Source organism: Antechinus flavipes, chromosome 1 (assembly GCF_016432865.1).
Source record: "Antechinus flavipes isolate AdamAnt ecotype Samford, QLD, Australia chromosome 1, AdamAnt_v2, whole genome shotgun sequence".
NCBI classification, from domain to species: Eukaryota; Metazoa; Chordata; class Mammalia; order Dasyuromorphia; family Dasyuridae; genus Antechinus; species Antechinus flavipes.
The window spans coordinates 437,407,042-437,432,451 of record NC_067398.1 but is presented as its reverse complement, the minus strand read 5'-3'; the positions used below and the strand labels follow the sequence as shown (position 1 = coordinate 437,432,451).

The window sequence follows — 25,410 nt, the reverse complement described above, 5'->3', positions numbered from 1 at the left end:
TTAAAATTTAAAATTGCCCTAACACTTTTGGTATATTTTATGAGACTAAGTAGAAAACTTATAATTAATGAAAAACCTTCAAAAATAGAACGGCATTCATAATTTGTCCTAATTCCTTCATTTTAGAAATGAGAAAACTGATGCCCGGAGAAATAAAGTAGTTTGTCCAAGGTCACACAAACTACAGAGTTAGGATTTGGACTTCAAAACCAATGTTTTTGCACTGCACTGCTGTTGTATTGTATAGAATGGAACAATTCCAAATCATATTTTCTTTCTCTCTTTCCATGATGGGTATTAAAGGCTGAGGCATAACTAGAAATAGGAAAAAAAAATACCAAAACACTGGAAGGAAAACAATAATCTTGTACTACACAGTATCCCCTTCCACATATTCACACAGTTCAGTGCTGATGAATTGAATGCACCTTCCATATCTTTGCCAGACTTTGACTGGAATTCTTATAATCCCACATCAGGTACTGTCACATCAGTTTCAGCATTATTTTTATTTCCCCCAGAATTAAACCGAATGGCTAATACATAATAGGTGCCTGATAAATGCCTGTTTACTGAGTCTTCAGTGTATGTATGTATGTGTATATATATATATATATATATATATACACTAATTTCACTAATCAAAACTAATTTTTCCCTTGTGAATTTTTTATAGTACTTTGTCTAGATCTTTGCTTTGCCTTTATAACATTTTATCCTGTATTGTATTTAGTTATATGTATATATATTTACATATATATTAATTTCTTTGCATATATAAATATACAACTAGGTATATGTACATCTTTTTTCCTCATTAGACTCTAGAAGTTTCTTGTGGACAGGGATCCTGTCACTTTCATTTTTTTTATTCCTAGCTTCTAGCAAAATCTTGTACATAGTTACACTAATGTTTATTGGGCTGTATCATTTGAAGAATCCAAAATATTATAATAAAAGTAATTCAAAGCTTTCTGAATAATTCACAATCATCTATTTTCTATCACCAAAATTTACTTAATAAACTTACCTTCTTGTCCTGATACCTGAAGTTTTTGATCATTGCAAAAAGCCCCTTTTCCTCTCCTGCCAGTATACATTTTATCTTCTACACAACTGTATACAACTCCAAATTCCATCTACAGAAGAGAAACAATTATAAAAGTATAATACTAGGCTCAGTGTATATTATTCTTGTTATGTAAGCAAGAGAATATATTTACATATAATTATTTTGGTAACTGGACCAATGAATACATTGGTATAGAAAACTGCAGCTTTTATTTATTTTATTTTTCTCAAGTATTTTTTGGCTGAATTTTCTTTTGCAATATGGCTAAAATAATCAATATAAATTGCTTCTCTTTTCAAGAAGGGGAGAGAGACAGGAGGGATAAAGAAAACTTGGAATTAAATTTTTTTTTAAATAAACGTGGAAATTTTTTCCATGGTAATTAGGAAATATTTAGGAAAATTATATATAATGTATATATATATATATATATAAAAATTATATGCACATATAAAAGAAAACTTCTGTCAATTCTGAATAAGGGGTACTGTTTAGAAAACCAAGAGGTTACATGATTTGGCCAGGATTACACAGGCAGAATGTTAAAGGAAGGACTTTAACTATGGTCTTTTTCACTCTAACCACAGCATTTCATTCACTACTCCATGCTGCCATATGCTCACTTAAATAAAATAATTTGGTTAAATGACTTCTCTCTTGAATATTTAAAATATAGATTTCTAAAAAAGTGTCAGTATGAAAAGATCTTTAGGTCATTTAGTCCCAAATATGAAAATAAAATTTAAACCCTCCAAACTATTCCAAAGTTCCTTTCCACCTTTCTAGAAAGTTGTCCTCTCCTGGATCCTACCTCCTTCTCTTACTTTCTGTCCCTTCACTTCCTATAAACTGAAAAGTTTATGAGGGAAGGTCTTCTCTTATCTGTGATTCTACAAAGCTTTTTATTTTTAAAATATATGCATAGATAATTTTAATTATTTATTGATTTTTAATGCTTTATGAATCATGTTGGGAGAAAATAAGTCAGAGCAAAAGGGAAAAACCATGAGAGAAGGAAAAAAAATCAGAAAAAAAAAAAGAAGTGAACATAGCATGTGTTGATTTACATTCAGTTTGCATAGTTTTTTTTTTTTTTTTTTTTTTTAATAACTTTTTATTGATAGAACCCATGCCAGGGTAAGGGTAATTTTTACAACATTATTCCTTTTTTTTTTTTCCTTTTTTTTTTTTTTTTCCTTTTTTTTTTTTAAAACACCTATTCTTTTTATTTAATAATTACATTATATTGACACTCATTTCTGTTCCGATTTTTTTTTCCCCTCCCTCCCTCCACCCCCTCCCCTAGATGGCAAGCAGTCCTTTATATGTTGGATATGTTGCAGTATATCCTAGATACAATATATGTTTGCAGAACCGAACAGTTCTCTTGTTGCGTAGGGAGAATTGGATTCAGAAGGTATAAATAATCCGGGAAGAAAAACAAAAATGCAGATAGTTCACATTCGTTTCCCAGTGTTCTTTCTTTGGGTGTAGCTGCTTTTGTCCGTCATTTATCAATTGAAACTCAGGTCTCTTTGTCAAAGAAATCCACTTCCATCAAAATATGTCCTCATACAATATCGTTGTCGAAGTGTATAATGATCTCCTGGTTCTGCTCATTTCACTTAGCATCAGTTCATGTAGGTCTCTCCAAGCCTCTCTGTATTCATCCTGCTGGTCATTTCTTACAGAACAATAATATTCCATAACATTCATATACCACAATTTACCCAGCCATTCTCCAATTGATGGGCATCCATTCATTTTCCAGTTTCTAGCCACTACAAACAGGGCTGCTACAAACATTTTGGCACATACAGGTCCCTTTCCCTTCTTTAGTATTTCTTTGGGATATAAGCCCAATAGAAACACTGCTGGATCAAAGGATATGCACATTTTGATAATTTTTTGGGCATAATTCCAGATTGCTCTCCAGAATGGTTGGATTCGTTCACAACTCCACCAACAATGCATTAGTGTCCCAGTTTTCCCGCATCCCCTCCAACATTCATCATTATTTTTTCCTGTCATCTTAGCCAATCTGACAGGTGTGTAGTGGTATCTCAGAGTTGTCTTAATTTGCATTTCTCTGATCAATAATGATTTGGAACACTCTTTCATATGAGTGGTAATAGTTTCAATCTCATCCTCTGAAAATTGTCTGTTCATATCCTTTGACCATTTATCAATTGGAGAATGGCTTGATTTCTTATAAATTTGAGTCAGTTCTCTATATATTTTGGAAATGAGGCCTTTATCAGAACCTTTAACTGTGAAAATGTTTTCCCAGTTTGTTGCTTCCCTTCTAATCTTGTTTGCATTAGTTTTATTTGTACAAAGGCTTTTTAATTTGATGTAATCGAAATTTTCTATTCTGTGATCAGTAATGGTCTCTAGTTCATCTTTGGTCACAAATTTCTTTCTCCTCCACAAGTCTGAGAGATAAACTATTCTATGTTCCTCTAATTTATTTATAATCTCGTTCTTTATGCCTAGGTCATAGACCCATTTTGATCTTATCTTGGTATATGGTGTTAAGTGTGGGTCCATGCCTAATTTCTGCCATACTAATTTCCAATTATCCCAGCAGTTTTTATCAAATAATGAATTCTTTTCCCAGAAGTTAGGGGCTTTGGGTTTGTCAAACACTAGATTGCTATAATTGACTATTCTGTCTTGTGAGCCTAGCCTTTTCCACTGATCCACTAATCTATTTCTTAGCCAATACCAAATGGTTTTGGTGACTGCTGCTTTATAATATAATTTTAGATCAGGTACAGCTAGGCCACCTTCATTTGATTTTTTTTTCATTAATTCCCTTGAGATTCTCGACTTTTTATTGTTCCATATGAATTTTGTTGTTATTTTTTCTAGATCAATAAAGTATTTTCTTGGAAGTCTGATTGGTATAGCACTAAATAAATAGATTAGTTTAGGGAGTATTGTCATCTTTATTATGTTTGCTCGGCCGATCCAAGAGCACTTAATATTTTTCCAATTATTTAAGTCTGCCTTTATTTGTGTGGAGACTTTTTTATAATTTTGCTCATATAATTCCTGACTTTCCTTTGGTAGATAGATTCCCAAATATTTTATGGTATCAACAGTTATTCTGAATGGAATTTCTCTTTGTATCTCTTGCTGTTGGGTTTTGTTGGTGATGTATAAAAATGCTGAGGATTTATGGGGATTTATTTTGTAGCCAGCTACTTTGCTAAAATTATGAATTATTTCCAATAGCTTTTTGGTAGAATCTCTGGGGTTCTCTAGGTATACCATCATATCATCTGCAAAGAGTGATAGTATGGTTTCCTCATTGCCTACTCTAATTCCTTTTATATCTTTCTCAACTCTTATTGCCGAGGCTAGTGTTTCTAATACGATATTAAATAATAATGGTGATAGTGGGCAACCTTGCTTCACTCCAGATCTTATTGGGAAAGGTTCCAGTTTTTCCCCATTGCATATGATGCTTACTGATGGTTTTAAATATATGCTCCTGACTATTTTAAGGAAAAGTCCATTTATTCCTATGCTCTCAAGTGTTTTTATTAGGAATGGATGTTGGATTTTATCAAATGCTTTTTCTGCATCTATTGAGATGATCATGTGGTTTTTGTTTGTTTGGTTATTGATATAGTCAATTATGCTAATAGTTTTCCTAATATTGAACCAGCCCTGCATTCCTGGTATAAATCCTACTTGGTCATAGTGTATTATCCTGGTGACAATTTTCTGGAATCTTTTTGCTAATATTTTATTTAAGATTTTAGCATCAATATTCATTAGGGAGATTGGTCTATAATTTTCTTTCTCTGTTTTCAGCCTACCTGGTTTAGGTATCAGTACCATATCTGTGTCATAAAAGGAGTTTGGTAGGACTCCTTCAATCCCTATTTTTTCAAATAGTTTATATAACATTGGAGTTAATTGTTCTTTAAATGTTTGGTAGAATTCACATGTAAATCCATCTGGTCCTGGGGATTTTTTCTTAGGGAGTTGATTGATAGTTTGTTCTATTTCTTTTTCTGAGATGGGACTGTTTAGGATATTTACTTCTTCCTCTGTTAGTTTGGGCAAGCTGTATTTTTGGAGGTATTTTTCTATTTCATTTAAGTTGTCGAATTTATTGGCATAAAGTTGGGCAAAGTAACTCCTAATTATTGCTCTAATTTCCTCTTCGTTAGTGGTGAGTTCTCCCTTTTCATTTTTAAGACTAACAATTTGATTTTCCTCTTTCTTTTTTTAATCAGATTTACTAAGGGTTTGTCTATTTTGTTGGTTTTTTCATAGAACCAACTCTTAGTTTTATTAATCAATTCAATAGTTTTTTTACTTTCAATTTTATTGATCTCACCTTTTACTTTTAGAATTTCAAGTTTAGTGTTTGACTGGGGGTTTTTAATTTGTTCCTTTTCTAGCATTTTTAATTGCAAACCCAATTCATTGACCTTCTCTTTCTCTATTTTATACAAATAGGCCTCTAGAGATATGAAATTTCCCCTTATTACCGCTTTGGCTGCATCCCATACATTTTGGTATGATGTCTCATTATTATCGTTTTCTTGGGTGAAGTTATTAATTATGTCTATGATTTGCTGTTTTACCCAATCATTCTTTAGTATGAGATTATTTAGTTTCCAATTATTTTTTGGTCTACTTCCCCTGCTTTTTTGTTGAATGTAATTTTCATTGCATCGTGGTCTGAAAAGGATGCATTTACTATTTCTGCCTTACTACATTTGAGTTTGAGGTTTTTATGTCCTAATATATGGTCAATTTTTGTATAGGTTCCATGAACTGCTGAAAAGAAAGTGTATTCCTTTCTGTCTCCATTACATTTTCTCCAGAGATCTATCATATCTAGCTTTTCTAGTATTCTGTTTACCTCTTTGACTTCTTTCTTATTTATTTTCTGGTTTGATTTATCTAATTCTGAGAGTGCAAGGTTAAGATCTCCCACTATTATAGTTTTACTGTCTATTTCTTCTTGCAGCTCTCTTAGTTTCTCTTTTAAGAATTTAGATGCTACCCCACTTGGTGCATATATGTTTAATATAGATAGTGCTTCATTATCCATGCTACCCTTTAGCAAGATATAGTGTCCTTCCTTATCTCTTTTAATTAGGTCAATTTTTGCTTTAGCTTGATCTGAGATCAGGATGGCTACCCCTGCTTTTTTGACTTCACCTGAAGCATAGTAGATTTTGCTCCAACCTTTTACCTTTAACCTGCATGTATCTCCCCGCTTCAGGTGTGTTTCCTGTAAACAACATATTGTAGGATTCTGGCTTTTAATCCATTCTGCTAACCGCTTCCTCTTTATGGGGGAGTTTACCCCGTTCACGTTTATGGTTAGAATGACCAATTCTGTATTACTTGCCATCTTGTTAACCCCGGTTTATGCTTTCCTCCCTTCTTTCCCCTTTCCCCCCTTCCAAGTATTAAGCTTGTGAGCACCCCTTGCTTCTCACAGCCCTCCCTTTTTAGTGTCCCTCCCCCCGCCTTAGAGTTCCTCCCCCTATCTTACCCCTTTCCCTCCCAGTTCCCGTATTCCCTTCCGCTTAGCTTATTCCTTCCCTTTCCACTTTTCCCTTCTCACTTTTCAATGAGATGGGAGAAGTTTCACCATAGATTGAATATGTCTTAAGATTTTTCACTTAAAGCCAATTCTGAAGGCAGTAAGATACCCACTATATTCATCCCCCTCCATTCTTTCTCTCAGATATAATAGGTTTCCTATGCCTCTTCATGAGATGTACTACCCCCACTTTACCCTTTTTCTGGTACAATGTCCTTTCCACATCAATTTCTAGAACAAGGTATACATGTATTCTTTATACATCTATATAGTCAAAATATAGTTCCCAAGATTAATCTTTACCTTTTTAGATTTCTCTTGAGTTCTATATTTGTAGATCAAACTTTTTGTTAAGTTCTGGTTTTTTCATCAGAAATAGATGAAATTCGCTTACTTCGTTGAATGTCCATCTTCTTCCCTGGAAAAAGATGCTCATTCTCGCTGGGTAAGTTATTTTTGGTTGCATACCAAGTTCCTTAGCCTTTCGGAATATCATATTCCAGGCCCTTCGATCTTTTAATGTGGATGCTGCCAGATCCTGGGTGATCCTTATTGTGGCTCCTTGATACTTGAATTGGGTTTTTCTAGCCGCTTGCAATATTTTTTCTTTCATCTGAGGGTTCTGGCATTTGGCCACTATATTCCTTGGTGTTTTGATTTTAGGATCCCTTTCAGTGGGTGATCGATGAATCCTTTCAATGTTTATTTTTTCCTCTGTTCCTATGACTTCTGGGCAGTTCTCTTTGATAATTTCCTGGAAGACAGTGTCCAGGCTCTTTTTTTCATCATGTTTTTCTGGGAGTCCAATGATTCTCAGATTGTCTCTCCTGGATCTGTTTTCCAGGTCTGTTGTCTTCCCCAGAAGGTATTTCACATTTTTCTCCATTGTTTGATTTTTTTGGATTTGCTTGACTGATTCTTCTTGTCTCCTAGAGTCATTCAATTCCACTTGTTCAATTCTGATTTTCAGTGAAGTATTCTCTTCACTCACTTTTTTAAAATCTTTCTCTAATTGTCTAATTGAGTTCTTTTGTTCTGTGGAATTTTTTTCCATTTCGCCAATTTTGTTTTTTAGAGAGCTGTTTTCTGTTTCCAGTTCACTAATCCTATTTTTCAAGGATTTTACTTCTTTATCCACTCTCTCTTTAACTGACTTCTCCAGGCTCTTTTGCCAAGCCTCCCTCTCCTTTTCCCAAGCTTCCTTCTCCTTTTGCCAAGCCTCACTCTGCTTTCCCCATTTTTCTTCTAGCTCCCTTGTGAGAGCCTTTTTAATCACTTCTATGAGGTTCATCTGTGCTGAGGAACAGACGATCTCCTCCTTTGGGGAATCACCTGGGGACTGCCTGTTTTTAGTCTCCTCAGGATTTAGAGTCTGCTCTCTATCTGTGTAGAAGCTGTCAAGGGTTAAAGTCCTCTTCAGCTTCTTGCTCATTCTGTCTATTAATCAGAGACAAACTACCAAAGAAAAACAGAAAAAACTGGAGTCTTTCTTTGGGGGGGGGCTGGGTGTGTTATCGAGCTTCTTCTACAGACTGCAGGGGGCAGCAGTGAGGCACTAGCAGGACTGTGCTGCGCCTGCGCTCTGAGATCCCAAAGCGTGCTGAGTCACTGAGGGGGGGAAGGGGGGGCGGCCAGGTCCTGAGAGACTCCAGCTGTTTGCGGTTGTGTTTTTCAGCCCCGGTGTTTTTAGCTTCTCTGCTGGGCTGTTGACTTGCTGCAGGTTCCAAACCTGTAGCGAAGCTCTCCCCGCAGAGACGGCTACGATCACTCTCCACCCCCTCTCCAGTCTGCTCCTGTGCCCTCACTGCCGCTGCCCGCCGCCTGCGCCCGATCTAAAACCGCCCCAGCCCTCCAGTAAAGACAGACCTTTCTTGGCGGATCTCAAGGATGGCTTCTCTTGGTAACTATTTGTGGGTTTTTTTCAGTCAAGCATTGATTCAGAGGCTTGTAATGAAGTGGATAGTGAGAGAAAGCGCGGAGCTTATGCAACTGTGAGCCTCCTCTCCGCCATCTTAACCGGAAGTCATCTGTGATTCTAAATTGGAAGTTTAGGCCCCACGCATCTTCTTATATTATACCCTTCCTGGCTCAAACTAATTATTATAGAAATTTCCTGAAGCTTTCTTCACACTTCCTACCTAAAACCAAACATTTATATGTAAGAGTTGGCCATGATTTAAGAAAACTCTAAAGGCCTTTCATTACTAATAATCAGTCAGTGCAATCTCATTGAGAGTTTACTATTTGTATGTGGTCTCTGTCATTTGAATGGAAGCTTCTTGTTTTTTGTGTCTCACTCTCCCTCCTTCTCTCCTCTATATATTAGCACAATGCCTAATATATAGTAAAAACGTAATAAAAATTCACTTAACTGACAAAAGTACTATCTATGCTAGATTATGAAGAGAATAAAAAGAAATTCTAAGGCAGTATCCACTGTTAGGAGTTTATAATCTAAATGAAATAAATAGAAGGGGGCCTGATAGCAATTATTTGTAATGATCTGTACATAGATTGATAAGGGATCACCTCACCAATTTATGCTGCTTATTACTACCACAATAAATATTAATTTGCTCATGTCACTTCCTTGTTGAAAACTACAACAGTTTCTCATTCTCAGAATATAAATCCCAAAGTCCTTAATTTAGCATTCAAGATCCTTTCTAATATGGCTCCAAGTTAAAAGAAGCAGTGTAGTATATATGGTTAAACACAGTAAAATTGGAGTCAAAGGACCTAGATTCAAATCTCAGCTCTGTCAAGGGGTAAACCGCTAAACAACTCTGAAATTTTAGTTTCTTTGTATATAAATTGAAGGACTAGATGACCTCTAAGATCCCTTCTAATGCCCATTCTATTCTGCCTACTTTCTCTTCCTTTTGTCTTTCATTAGTCCTCTATACAAATTCTTCATTCAACCAAACCATTCTAGTAGTCCCAACATTTGTGAACATACATTTTATTTTTCCAACTTTGTGCCCTTGTTCCTAATTTATTTTCTGTTTCTTCAATATTGTCCCCACTTCTAACTATGCACAAATCCTATACAGTTCAAATAGCATCTCCTCAATGACGTCTTCCTTAATTATCCCAGACAAATTCTCCTCCATCTGAATTCTTGTATCTACCATCTCTTGTCCTTTTTTATAACACGGTGTCTTATATTTGAACATAAACATATATATATATATATATATGTGTGTGTGTGTGTGTGTAAGTATATATATATACTTACACGTGTAAGTATATACTTACACACACACACACACACACACACACACACACACACACACACATATATATATATATATATATATATTTTTATCTCCTCACTTAATGTAAATTCCTGGTAAGCAGGAGCTAGAGTCTTCCATTTTTTTTATATGCTCATTATACTTTGCAGGTAACAGGTACCCAATGAATATCTGTAGATTAATCTGGTGAAAAAGCCTAATGTAAAAGTTAATTCTGTTGTTTCATAATACTTCCTTGTCAGGAAAGCCTTTATATTTATTCAAAATCTATCAAATCACATCTGCAGTCAATCCCTCTTTATCTTTATTTAAAGAACCCACATTTACAAAATCAAATAAACAGGTTTAGACTAAGCAAAAAGTCCACACATTTTTCTTGGAAGTTATTAAAATATTTGAAGGCTAATTCTAATTTTATTCATTGCAAAGATATGTAATAATAATTAATAATTATTTTCATGTACAATACTAGGTATGTATATTGTTTATATATATACATTAACCAATTACAGTGAAACTCAGAAATCTTTTTCCAAGAAAATAATATTTCATAATTCAAGACAGATTTCAATGCCTATAAATTTTAAATACCTACATACCTTTTTCCCCACAACAAAGCCAATGGAAACAGCTACAAATGGAAATCTTTAAAAAAAAAAAAAACAAGAAAGATAACAAATATTCCAAATAAATAAGTTTTTTTTGATCAGACCCGTTTGCAAAGCTATGCACAATTCTATACTGACAGCTTCAAATAATATGGAAAAAAGGCAAAATATTATGTGCTTTTTTCTACAGAAGAAAAACTAATATGATACAATAATCTTTTAGTTTTATTTTTAAATGACTTAATAAACATTTCTCATAAATAAATAGAGTTTTGAACTATTCTGACTTTATTTCAAATTAAAAGCTACTTTCTCTTTGTCAGGACAATTGAATTATTAAAAATTAATTCTTTCCAAGAATCTTCAAGATGATGTATATTAAGTATATTAAGTATAAATAGAGAGGTGATGAACTAGAGATAAAGAATGAAATATACATTTTTAGAGATGTCTAAAGTACAGATTCCATTTACCTGATTGTACTTATCTATCACAAAGAAGAGCTTTTAGATTTTGAGGAGGAAAAAAGGGGGGCAATAATAATGATTTCAAAAGAAAAAGAAAGAAAAAAAATCAATAGAATATATTTCAAATTTACAAAAGAGAATGAAAGAAATTCCAGGAGAGGAGGCAGCTTGAGAACTACCTTTTAAATCTGTTAATGGCTGATCACAATGGAGATTCACAATTCCATATCCAATACTCTTTTTTGTTTCTTTATATGTGAAAATGATCATTGGTAAGTTCAAAACAAAAAAAAAAAAAGAATTACTGATAAGATTCTTTTTTTTCTTTTTCTTTTTTTTTTAATTTTTAAATAACTTTTTATTGACAGAACCCATGCCAGGGTAATTTTTTACAACATTATCCCTTATACTCACTTCTGTTCCGATGGCAAGCAGTCCTATACATATTAAATAAGTTACAGTATATCCTAGTTACAATATATGTGTGCAGAACCGAACAGTTCTCTTGTTGCACAGGGAGAATTGGATTCAGAAGGCATAAATAACCCGGGAAGAAAAACAAAAATGCAAGCAGTTTATATTCATTATATTCATTTCCCAGTGTTCTTTCTTTGGGTGTAGCTGCTTCTGTCCATCCTTGATCAATTGAAACTGAATTAGATCTCTTTATTCACTTCCATTAGAATACATCCTCATACAGTATATAATGATCTCCTGCTTCTGCTCATTTCACTTAGCATCAGTTCATGTAAATCTCTCCAGTCCTCTCTGTATTCATCCTGCTGGTCATTTCTTACAGAACAATAATATTCCATAACGTTCATATACCACAATTTACTCAACCATTCTTACTCAACTCAATTAATGGGCATCCACTCATTTTCCAGCTTCTAGCCACTACAAACAGGGCTGCCACAAACATTTTGGCACATATAGGTCCTTTCCCTTCTTTAGTATCTCTTTGGGGTATAAGCCCGAATTACTGATAAGATTCAAGGCAATTCCAACAGACTTAGGATGGAACATACTGTTTGTTTCCAGAGAGAAAACTATGGAGACTGAATATGAATCGAAACATAGCATTTTCATCTATTTTGTTTGTTGTTTTTTTTTTTCTTTCTCATGATTTTTCTCTTTTGATCCAATTTTTCTTGCACAACATGAAAAATATGGAATTATGTTTAAAAGAACTGCACATATTTAATATACATCAAATTATGTGCTCTCTTGGAGAAGGGGGAGGTAAGGGATAAAGGGAGAAAAATTTGGAACACAAAGTTATACAAAAATTAAGAATGAAAGCTATCTATACTATTTAGAAAAATAAAATAGTACTGAAAAATTTTTTAAAGTGACCAATGGAAAATATTACTAGATTTAAAAGATAGAAAGCACTATGAGAAATAAAATGATTAAGTCTGATTACATTAAATTAAAAAGGGTTTTTAAGGTTTTGTACAAATAAAACTAACGTAGCCAAGATTAAAAGGAAAGCAAAAATTGAAGGGAGGAAAGGAATTTTGTAAACAATTTTTCAGATAAAGTTCTACCATATAGGGAACTCTGTCAAATTTATAAGAATGAGTCACTGTCATTCCCTAGTTGATAAGTGATTAAAGGATATGAACAGGCAACTTTTGGAAAAAGAAATCAAAGCTATATATAATCATTATTAGTTAAAGAAATGCAAATTAAAACTTTAAAATATCTGACACCTAATAGATAGCTTAAAATGATAGAAAAGGAAAATGGCAAACAGTGGAAGAGATATGTAAAAAGTAGTACACTAATAAACTACTGGTAGAACTGTAAATTTATGTGATCATTTTGAAGAGCAATGTGCAATATGTATAAAAAATTATAAAATTATGCATATCTTTTGATGCAATAATACTACTCAGGCTTATCTCCCCAGATGATCAGAGCAAAATATTTATACCAGTTCTCTTTGAGGTGGGATGCCCATAGTTTGGGAAATGGCTCACCAAATTGTGCTATATGACTGATAGATTGCTAAGAAATTAAAATAACAAAGCTGATTTTAAAATGTATGGGAAGATTTGAATAAAATAATGAAAAATGAAGTAAGCATATAGAACCAAGATAACATTGTATATAGGAGCAGCAATGTTGTTTTAAGAATTAAGTGAGGGGGAGGGTGAAGTAGGGAGCTAGGTAGTACAGTGGATAAAGCACCAGTCCTGAAGTCAGGAGGACCTGAGTTCAAATCCTCCAGAGAAATAACTGATCAGAAGAAGTATGCATATGATCTTCTCTAGGGCAAAGTGCAGAAGAAGGGAGGGAGGAAGCTGAAACTTAAAATGTAACCCAAAACAAAACTTTTTTAAAAGTTTTTTTTTTTAAAGTAACAGAAAATATCACTAAATATCACTTTATCACTCTCAGCTGAAAACTTGTCTCATATTTTATAGAAAAAATTAAGGCCATTCACCAAAACTCCCTCTTCCTTATCTCCTATCACTCAGAAAGGTTGTCCTATTAACTCTTCCTTTAAGAAGTGGATTTACTTCTTACTAATATTAACACCTCTACTTACTCAAGTGATCCCACTCTATCTCCTTTCCTTCAACAGACTGCCCCTTTTGTCATTTCCAATCTTTCACATGTTCAGTTTTTCCCTGTCTGGCTGATTTTCTACAGCCTGTAAACATGCTCATAACTCCCCTATCCTGAAAAAAAAAAATAACTCTCATTTGATCCTTCTACCCCTTTTAACTATCGTCCTTTATCTCTTCTGCCCATTATAAATGAACTCCTCAAAAAAGCCACCTACAATAAGTGCCTCCACTTTTCTCTCATTCTCTTTTTAACACATTATAATCTGGCTTCCAATGTTATCCTTCCACTTAAACTGCTCTCCAAGGTAATTCTCATAGTTTTCAGATACAATAGTCTTTTCTCAATCTTCATTTTCCCTGACTTCTCTGTAGTTTTTGACTCTATTAATGACTTCTCTTCCCTGGTTTTCTCCTATCTATCAGACTGCTCTTTCCCAGTTTTCTTTGCTGGATCCTCATCCAGATCATTGCCTCTAAATATAGATTTCCCACTTCATCCTGTCCTGGGTCCTTGTCTTGGTGATCCTTCACTTGGTGATCTTATTAAGACCCATGGATTATCATATTCATGCAGATGATTCTCAAATCGATCTTTCCTGCCCCAATCTTTCTTCTCATCTCCAATCTCACATCTCTAACTTCTTTTCAGACTTCTCAAACTAGATGTCCAGTAGATATCTTAAACTCTTTATATCTAAAATGAACTCATTATCTTTCAACCTAAACCTCCCCGCAATGTATTAATTTCCCTTTAAAGGGCACTACTATTCTGACAGATCCTCAGGCTCACAACCTAGGAGTCACCAACTCTCATCCCTCCGTATCCAAGCAGTTGCCAAGGTCTGTCAATTTCACCTCTTGAATATTTCTCGAATATGTCCCTTTCTCACTCATACATTGCCGAGACTCTACCGCTGGCCCTCATCACCTCACAACTGCATTAGCATAATAGCCTGCTGGTGGATCTGCCTCCCTCCATCCAATTTATCCTCCATTCTGTCACTAAAATGATTTTTCTCAAGTTCAGATCCGATCATGTTATCCTCTCTCCCACTCAATAAACTCTAGTCTCTCTACTGCCTACAGGAGCAAATGCAGAATGCTCTGGGCATTCAAACCCCTTCATAATTTAACCTCATCCTACTTTTCCAATCTTCTTATACCTTCCTACCCAACAAGTATTCTTCCATCTAATGATCCTGATCTTCTGGATATTTGACAAAAATATTACATCTTGTAGTTCCAAGCATTTTCCTCTGGCTGTCCTAGAATGATTTCCCTCACCTCCAACTACTTATCTCCCTTCCTTCCTTACTAAGTAAAGAGCTACCTTCTACAGAAAGCCTTCCCTAATACTTCTTAATTCCAATGTCTTCTCTCTTTTAATTATTTTCTTTTTATCCTATTTATAGCTTTTTTTGTACATATTTGTAACCTTGTTGTCTCTCTTGTTACACTGAAAACTTCTTGAAGGAAGGAACTTTCTTTTGCCTCTTTTTGTATCTAGTGCTCAGGAATGCCTAACATTTAGTAAGTGCTTAATAAATGTTTATTGCTTAGCTGAAGAAAAAAAATGATGGTTTAGGAGAACAGGTAATGAAAGATACCACCCTCCTCACAACAGAGAGGCAGAAAATTACCAAGAGAATATTATATAGAGTCAAGTGGGAATTCTACCAAGCCTCAGCACTTCATCCTGAATCCTCACCTACAGCCCTGGAATCCACACATCAGAAATACCTCCACCCCAGTGTATCTACCTCTGATTGGGAAAACCTTTGCCTTCCAGACCTTCCTCTCCTTTCAGATTACTTTTATGTTTATTCCTCTATTAGAATGTAAACTCCTTGAGTAGAGACTGTATTTTTTTTCTATAAGTATCTTCATTATTTAGCATCATGCTTGCCACATGGTAAAGACTTGTTTGATTGACTATTGACTAAATACTAATATTTCTTATTTAACTGTTTTTCTTTGTAATGACAATTCGGATTGTAATAGGTGAAGAAAGAAACACCCCCCCCCCAAAAGACAGTGATAAAAAGATAAATTATTATCAATAAAACACTTTAAAAATAATAATAAATGATCTTTTGGTTTTGCAACTAAAGCCTGCTTTCTTCTCTCATAGAAGAATAATGTTAATCTTTTATTAGCCAATTCTGAATTTGGTGGATAAAAACATTTACATCATTAAAGGAAGAAGAGGTTAAAAGTTTTTCTTTGTAAAAGGAAGTATGGTATAGAAGTATGCCCTGTATGAAGGCAAGAAGCAGGAGCTGGATTACATCAGATAAAGACAGATAATCCCCCAGGGTATATGTATATGAGGAAGATATGTCTGTTCTCTCTATATATACTATTTCACTTGATGAGCTCAGCAGTAGTGATAGACTCAATTATTGTCCCTGGGCAGATGATTTTCAGATCTACATGTATAATCCTATCCTTCTATTGACCTCCAGGTTCACATCTCCAACTGCTTATTAGACATGTTGAATTGGATGTCTATTCATAAGTATCCTGAACTCTACATGTCCAAAACTGAAGTAATCTTTCACTCCAAATCCTCCCCTCTTTCCAATTTCCCTATTACTGTCAAGAGTACCATCATCTTCCAGGTATCCAAACTGACAACCTAGGTATCATTCTTAACTTCTCACTCTCTCTCACACCATATGCCATCAAGTGTCAAATCTTGTTCTATTAAGTCTTAAAGGTTTAATAAGTGCCTTTAACATTTCTAACATCTAACATCTCTTCTAACATCTCTTCTCTCTTCTGATACTGCAATTACTTTACAATATCACTTCACACTTGACTATCTGCAATAGCCTGCTAATTGGTCTCCTTACTTTAAATGTCTTTCTAAATCAATTAATTCTTCCTCCATTCAACTGTCAAATTGATTATTCTAAAGTACACATCTGACCATGACATTCTTCTATTCAATAAATTCCTGTGGCTCCTTCCTGGAGCAAATGTAAAATAATCTGTTTCACTTTTAAAGAGCTTCAGAATATGGCACCCAAATTTCCAGTCTTCTTATATCTTACTCCCTTCCCTCCCCTACACCTCTATACTATGCAATCTAGTGACACTCATCTCCTGATTCTGGGAATTTTCACTGTCTAACCCCCAGGCCTAGAATGCTCTTCCTCTTCATCTCTGCTTCTTGGCTTTCCTGGATTCCTTTAGGACTCAAATAAAGTTCTATCTTCTGTAAGAAGCCTTTTTCAATCCTTCTTACCTTAGTGTCTTTTCCCAATTTATTCTATATGTATCATTTGTACATAGGTGTTTGCATGTTGTTTCCCTCATTAGTCAAGAGTGCCTTGAAAATGGGAACTACTTTTTGCCTTTCTTTGTATCCCCAGGTTTTAACATAGTGTCTGATGCACAACAGAATACTTAATAAATGTTTGCTGACTTGATTTGAACAAGTTGACAAGTACATTGCCACTATGACTAAATTATTTTCAGAATCCCTTTAAACTATTAGGAGGGGAAAATACTAGCTTTTTTGTAATTTTAAATCTCAAAACAAAAGATTTCTTTACATTCTAGCAAAGCCACAATACTATTATTCAATACCAATAAAGGCATTTATTATTTAATATAACTGAGATTTAGATTAATATTGAATTTTGTTGAAGAAGTTGTTTGTTGAACTAAAGTGCCACTTCTGGGAGGAGCAGTAACAAAAATCAGAATTAGCTATTTAGGATTCCATAGTCATCTCTATGATAGGCAGTAGAGTCAGGAAAGACTGGGTTCAAAATCTACCTCTGGCACACAAGTATATAACCAAAGGCAAGTCATTTAATCTTTCAGTATTCCCAGGAAATTCTCTAAGACTAAATTTCAAAAAATTGTTGACCTACATTAGTGGAAAGAGTCCAACACTGATGATATCAGAGAACAGGCCAAAAAGAAAATGACAACTATGGACAGACATCAACTACTATCTTAGGAGAGAGACAAGATCCAGAAAGCAAGAGCACTAATTAAAAGTTAGAATTGGATCACATGTGAAAAGTAAGGAGTTCAACAGAGAAGATGGGAGAAGACGGGAGGACAGAGCTGTGCTGGTAAATCTTAATAATTAGCCCTCTTTGGATGTAGAGGAGATATATGATTATTCTTTTAAGTTTGACATTTTCTCCATTACTTTCTTAAGTCTATCAATGTAATTAAGCCTAGAGCTGTAACACCTGCCAATTTTTGAGGTGTAAATGATCACAATGAAAACATAACAATAAGCTGTAAAGAATCAAAAGAAACTGGCTTTAGCACATGTGTGGTCATAGGTATTACCAAGCATTACAAAAAGGATCAGGAAATACTTTCTCCTTTGAAGCTATTTATTGTTTATATATTTAGGGTCAGAAGGAACAACAAAAGCTTGCTTTTTATAAATGAGGAAACTAAGACTCTGTGAGATGAATGACTTGCCAAAGGTCATATAGACAATAAGTGAAAGGGCCAGGACAGACTCAAGACAACCCCTATCTTGTATGTGTAGGTAAAGAGAGATGAGAGACAATGACAAAGATCATAGATCTAAAACTACTGTGGACCTTATGTATCTCAAAAGGCCATCAAGTCCAACTTCCCATTTTACAAAAATGAAACTAAAGTCCATGGAAGCTAAGCTACTTGCCCAAGTCACATAGATAATAACTGCCAGAGAATTTAATCCAGTTTTCTTGATGCCTGAGTCAATGCTCTTTTTAGTATAAGTGTCTGATCTCCATTAAAAAAAAAAAAGAAAGAAAGAAACAACAAAAAGAACTATTCATTTAATATTAATCTTATTATTATCTAATGGTAATTGGTTATATTTCCCTGAAATCCTTTTCTTTACTATTCTTTCTAATCTATACTAACTCCCTATTCTTTTCAGATTTTGTGTCTCTTCTGACTATCCTTTTCCTCATATGCATTATAATCCCCTAATTTGTTCAATATTTAAATTTTCATTTGGTTCTACAAAGGAATATAAGCTAGCCAAGGGACAATTTGGTGACAAATAGAATTAGTTTATAACCCTAATAACTACATTCCTGATTCCTGATTGAGAAAGTCAAATAGTATTTATTAAAAACAACCCTAAATATTATTTTGTAAAAGTTAACTATTTTTTGAAGAAGTGTGAGTAGGACAATGATTTTTCTACATGGTGAAATGTTAAAAGTTTTAGAATCCCAAAACAAAAACCCCAATAGCATTCAGCACGAAAAAGAATTAATAACAATGACAAAAAAAAGCTAACATTATATAGAACCTATGCTTACAAAGCCCTTTATACTCATTAATTCATTTGATTCTTACAAAACATGGTAAAAATTTTTTTCATTGTATTGATAGTAGTATTATTGGACTGGTACATACCTATGAACAAAATTAGTAGTTCCGTCAATAGGATCAATTATCCATGTGGGATTATCAGTCAAGACACTGTATTCCCCAGCAGCCACTGATTCTTCACCAATGAAACTAAAGGATAAGAATACCAAATGTTACCAAGTTCATTTTACTTTAATTTTTTTAAAGACATTACACAAACTCAGCAGTCTACTCTCACAAAATCTCACAAACTCAGAATTACAGATTTAGAATTGCAATTGGCAACTAGTTCAACATGTTAATTTTAGAATGAATAAATGAAAGCCTGAGAGTTGACTTGCCTACTGCCAAACAGGTTATAGTAGCAAAGCTAGAATTTTTGAAAATAAATTTTTATTTTTCCAAAATACATGCAAAATTAGTTTTCAGCATTCACCTTTGCAAAACCTTGTACTTTAAATTTTTCTCCCTCCTCCCTCCCCGCATAGGCAGCAAGCAATTTCCTGAACATATTTCCATATTTGTCATGCTGCACAAGAAAAATCAGATCAAGAGGTAAAAGAAATCAAAACCCACAAGAAAAAACCAAGAACAGTAATGTATTGTTGATGAAGTTTTGAACTGATCCAACCATTCTGGAGAATAATTTGTGACTATGCCCAAAGGACTACCCTTAGTTTCCCACATCCCCTCCCACATTTATCAATATCTTTTTCAATTATCTTAGCCAATCTGAGAGGTGTGAAATGGTACCTCAGAATTGTCTTAATTTTAATTTTTCTAATCAATAGTGATTTAGAGCAGTTTTTCATATGACAATAGATGGCTTTAATTTCTTCATTTGAAAACTGTCTGTTCAAATCCTCTTTTGACCATTTATCAATTGGGGAATAGTTTGTATTCTTATAAACTTAAGTCAATTCTCTATATATTTTAGAAATGAGGCCTTTTCAGAAACACTGGATGTAAATTTTTTTTCCTTGGAATTTTGAACCCAATTCCTCTAATCCCATATTCATCATTCTCCTCTGCTGTTGGAGATCTATAAGAACACAGATCCAATTCCATGCAGATCCAAGTTCTTAAACAGTTAATAGGACTTAATATAAATGCAAAGTTAGTAGGAGTCAGAGTTCAAGAAACTGAAAAGTGCATTGGATACAAAGATAAAAACATAAAGAACATCAAAAATACAGGAATAAGAATCAGTATGATATCAAACCAACCATTCAAGGTACTATGCATATGTACCTGGCCTGGATCTGTCTAAATTAAAGAGGCATCTTATGTAAATAAACACATATCCTCAAGTCAGTGGGGTCTTTGCCCTTTTATAAACCTTCCTTTTCTTTTCTATTTCAGTTCACTTCAGCAGCATTCTCTCTGCCTGGAGCAGACCTGGTGCAGGGTTACCTTATGGTGACATAAGGACAGGATATAATGATCGAAATCAACATTAGTAAAAGGGGGAAAACTTAGATAAATACAAATACAAATACAAAGGCAAAGTGCCATGAAGAATCTGGGGACTGAATTATGTAGCTAATTAATATAATTATCCTGGGCACATCACTTCACTTCTGGTCTCAAGTTCCCTCATCTTTAAAGTGAGGTAGTTGGACCAGAGGCTTCTCAGATCTCCTCCAGGTCTAACTCTATAATCCTTTCTTAAAGCTCTTCTTTGCAGTTGCTACTAGATTCATTTCCCATTTTGTACTAAGCATGCCTAGAACATAATAAGCATTTAATAAATGTCTGCTAATTGATAGCTAAAGATATAGCTGTTGTTCATGCAAAAAGGCTGTGATTACCACTAAGAATAAACACTGGTAAAGGAAACCAAAGCTTGAATTACTTGTACAGGTATAACTGGGTTTTTTCCTCTCTCCTCCTCATAAAGTCAATCTCTTTTATCTACAGCATGAAAGTCTTCCTACCTTGATTTGAAACTCACCTCCTTCCTCACTAGTAGTTTCAACTTCTCCTTCTTTCCTGAGTGCTTTTCAGCCAGTATTTGAGTTGTTATTTTCTTTACTCCTACACAAAACCTCCATTTATCTATATCACCCTTCCAGTTTCTTTCATGGGCCAAAAATAGACAGTCTGATCTTATACTAATTAAGTTCCATTGCAAATATGATAGTGAAGTTTCAAAAGAGAGGCCATCCAGCCTAATGGATAGAAAGCTGGCCTACAAGTCAAGGTGACCTGGATTCAAATCCCACCTCTCCCAATTCTAGGTATGTGGCTCTGGGTAGATCATTTAACCACTCAATACCTCAAGCAACACTCTAGGAGTATAAGTGGCAAAGTAGCTTCCAATTTGCCTTAGCACAAGGAACTTCCTTATCAGAGGTCTCTACAACTAAAAAAAAATTCCAATGAATTTAATTATGACTCCACCTGTTTCTATTTCTACAGTATTTATACTCTGTATTTCAATACTTGAAATTGAAAAAAAAAAAATACCTGTGAGAAGGAAACTTCTCTCTTATGGCAGAAAGCATCATTTTTTCAACTTTTTGGTCAGTGGCTGTAACCAGATCTGCTGGAGAACTCTTCATCATGACAGCCATCTCTTTTTTTAAAGCTTCCCGAATCATCTAAAGAGATTGTTTTGAGTAAACTCATTGAAAAAAAAAAGAACAATTACCAGAAAAAAACACAAATGGTATGAAACATGAAATTACTACTCAATAATATCTACTATAATCTACCTTAAATTACATTAAATTATCCTTCAGAGATAATGGAAGGAAGGTTGTAGCTGGAAGGACTACTTTAAAGATAAGCTGACCACTTCCCTCATTTTATAAGTAACAAAAGCAAGGTCTAAAGAAAAGAGTAATTTATCAAGGCACACAGCTAATTAGCAGAAGAAGTAAAACTAAAAAGTCATATCATCTGATTATAATCTAAGCTTTTTCCAAGACTCTTTACAATATCATAAATTCATGTTCAGTTTTAGATACTGAACTTTAGACTCAATTCTGTCATCTTTTCATTATTATAGTAGTAGTATTTTAATCCAGGAGAGAAAGGATTATTTCTTTGAATTAAAAAGTGATATTTAGTCAAAAGAAAAATGAATTTCATTAATTTTTTAAAATCTCATTTAAAATAGCAACATATATTGTGTACCCATCAATGTATATATAACCCAACTTACCTCTCCAGCTTTTCTTGCGAGAGTTATTGCATAATCCATGCATTCTTGCCAAGGATCGGCCATTTTCTCCTATATGTATTTAAAGATATTATGTAAGATAGCTACAAATTCCCAAAAGTCCTAATCCTAGCTGAAGAATATGTTGTTGAAAAGTTCAGAGTCACTACCTTCTTCATTTAGGAATTCATAAAATTTTAAGATACCTTCTGTATTCATGTAATTTCAAAGATTACATATTCCAACCCCCAAATTTTAAAATGTAATTACACAGAGAAGTAGAGTGACTTACTAGGATGGGGCAAAGTGAAAATACTTATTAATCCCATGATGCTTTTTTTATTTCTATTTTTATTTTTATAATAACTTTTTATTGACAGAACCCATGCCAGAGTAATTTTTTACAACATTATCCCTTGTACTAACTTCTGTTCCGATTTTTCCCCTTTCTCCCTCCACCCTCTCCCTTAGATGGCAGGCAGTCCTATATATGTTAAATATGTTGCAATATATCCTAGTTACAATATATGTATGCAGAATCGAACAATTCTCTTGTTGCACAGGGAGAATTGGATTCAGAACCCAAATCCCATGATGCTTGATCAATTTCAAGGGCTTATTAAGATTTCACCTAAATTTATTATTTATTTTTACGTTTCTTTTTTAAATTTTGAATTTCAAATTTTCTCCTTTCATCCAGCCCCTCCCTCAGCCATTGAAAAGGTGAACAATACAAATTGTAAACATGAAATCATGCAAAATATATCTCTATATTAACCATATTATCCCCCCAAACAAGAAATATTTTAAAAGTAAAAAAATACTTCCAAGTTTTCTTTTTAGATGTGGATAGCATTTTTCAAAATGAATCCTTTGTGATTGTCTTGGTTCATAATATTGATCAGAGCAGATAAATCTTTCAGTTGTTCATCAATACAATATTGCTATTACTATGTACAATGATCTCCTGGTTCTGCTCACTTCATTTTCCATCAGTTCATACAAGTCTTTCTGTTTTTCCCCCCAAAATCATCTAGTTCATCATTCCTTATAGTAAAATAGTATTCCATCAAAATCATATGGCACAACTTATCCTGTCGTTCTCCAATTGATAGGCATTCCTTCAATTTCCAATCCTTTGCACAAAAAGAGCTGAAATAAATATTTTTGTACATAGTTCTTTTCCTTTTCCTTTCAATCTCTTTGGGATACAGATCTAGGTAGTGCTGGGTCAAAAGGTATGCATAATTTTATAGCCCTTTGGGCTATATTGTTCCCTTAAAATGGTTGAACCAATTCATAATTCAAATAGTGTATTAGTGTCCCTGGTTTTCCACATCTGTCATTTTCTTTTTGTGTCATATTAGTCAATGTGAAAAATGTGAAGTAGGAAAACACTTTTTCATATGGGCTATAATTAACTTTGATTTCTTCTAAAAACTGCCTAGTCATATTATTTGACCATTTATCAAATAGCTTTTACTAGAGAAACTTCCTGTAAAAATTATTTACCAGTTTCCTACTTTTCTCTTAATTTTGGCTGCAATGATTTTTTGTGCAAAACCTTTTTATTTTCACATAATCAAAATTATCCATTATGCTTTGAATTATCACACCTTTTTTGGTCATTCACTGTGGATAACCACAGATCTGCCAGGTTAAATTTTCCATGCTCCCCTAATTTGCTCATGTCACTTTTTGTGTCTAAATCATGTACCCATTTTGACCTTATTTTGCTATATGAAGTAAGATGTTAGTCTATGTCTCCTTTTGCCAGATTGCTTTTCAGTTTACCCAGTGATCTTTTTCAAAAAGTGAATTATTTCCCAAAAAGCTTGAATCTTTAGGTTTATCAAACACTAGATTACTAACTATTCTATAGTAAATATATCTAATATAGTCCATTGATCTACCACTCTATTTCTTAGCCAATACCAGATTGTTTGGCTTTGCAATCTGATACTATTAGGCCACCTTCCTTCATGTTTTTTGTTTTGGTTTGGGGTGTTTTTTTTGGGGGGGGGATTTAATTGATTCCTTTGATAGTCTTGACCTTTTGCTCTTCCAAGGTAAATAGTTATTTTTTTGGAGATCTTCAAAACAATTCTTTGATAGTTTAATGTGGCAATGAATAAATAAACAAGTTTGGGTAAAACTGTCATTTTTATCCCATTGGTTCAGCTTACCTATGTGTAATTAACACTTTCCCAGTTATTTAAAACTGTCTCTATGGGAAATGTTTTGTAATTGTGTTCAGAGCATCTGATTTTGTCTTGGCAGGTCAAGTCTCAAGTATTTTAATTAGAAATTTTCTATCTCTTCTTGCTGGGTTGTGTTGATAATATTGAGATGCTAATGATTAATGTGAATTTATTTTATCTCCTGAAACTTTGCTAAAGTTGTCACTTGCTTCGGCTACATTTTTGGTTGATTCTCTAGAGTTCTTTATAAGTATATCATTATATCATCTGCAGAGTGATTTCCCATTTCACTTACTCAGTTTTATTGGCATATAACTGGACATTTCATCTTCTTTGGTGGTTCATTCCACTTTTCATTTTTGATACTAGTAAACATGGTTTTCTTTTTTTAATTCAAATTAGTCAATAGTATTTATCTACTTTACTATTTTATTTTTTAGGGTTAAATTTAATATCCAATTAAATTTTTTGAATAACATTTTATTTTTTCCAAATTATATGTAAAAATAATGTTTAACATTGTTTAAAATTTTGAGTTCCAAATTTTCTCCCACTTTATCTTTACTCCTTGCCCTGAGACAGTAAGCAATTTGAAATTGGTTATATATGTACAATCTAAGAAACATGTTTCCATAATACTCATCCTGTGTAAGGAAAAAAACACACAAAAAAGTGAAAAAAAAAACTAAAGAAAGTGAAAAATAGCATGCTTCAATTTGCACTCAGACTGTTATCAGTTCTTTCTCTGAAGATAGATAGCATTTTTCATCATGAGTCTTTTAGAAATGTCCTGGATCATTATATTGCTGAAATACTAAACTAAATCATTCACAGTTGATCACCACATAATATTGCTGTTATTATGTGTATCATAGTTACACAGTTTACATCAGTTCCATATAAGTCATTCCAGGTTTTTCTGAAATCCTGCTTGTCATTTCTTATAGTAATACTCCATTACAATCATATACTACAACTTATGTAACTATTCTCTAGTGGATTAACATCTGTTTCTAATTCTTTGCCACCACAAAAAGAGCAGCTATAAATATTTTTATACAAAAAGGTTCTCCCCCACCTTTTTTAATCTTTGGGATATAGATTTAAATAGTATTGTTGGGCCAAAGTAT

The 25,410-nt window shown here is 33.7% G+C and overlaps 1 protein-coding gene across 1 annotated transcript in view; it reads right to left on the bottom strand.

The window, feature by feature from the left end:
- The window catches only part of IMPA1 (inositol monophosphatase 1), a 48,738-nt gene that overhangs the window by 9,231 nt on the left and 14,097 nt on the right, over positions 1–25,410 (bottom strand). The window contains exons 2-6 of the mRNA XM_051969982.1: positions 22,083–22,151; positions 21,383–21,516; positions 18,959–19,063; positions 10,510–10,555; positions 1,031–1,139 (exon numbers count right to left, since the gene is read on the bottom strand). Of these exons, the coding sequence (XP_051825942.1) occupies positions 1,031–1,139; positions 10,510–10,555; positions 18,959–19,063; positions 21,383–21,516; positions 22,083–22,145 (457 nt within the window). The 5' untranslated portion in view covers positions 22,146–22,151. The remainder of the gene's footprint in view (positions 1–1,030; positions 1,140–10,509; positions 10,556–18,958; positions 19,064–21,382; positions 21,517–22,082; positions 22,152–25,410) is intronic.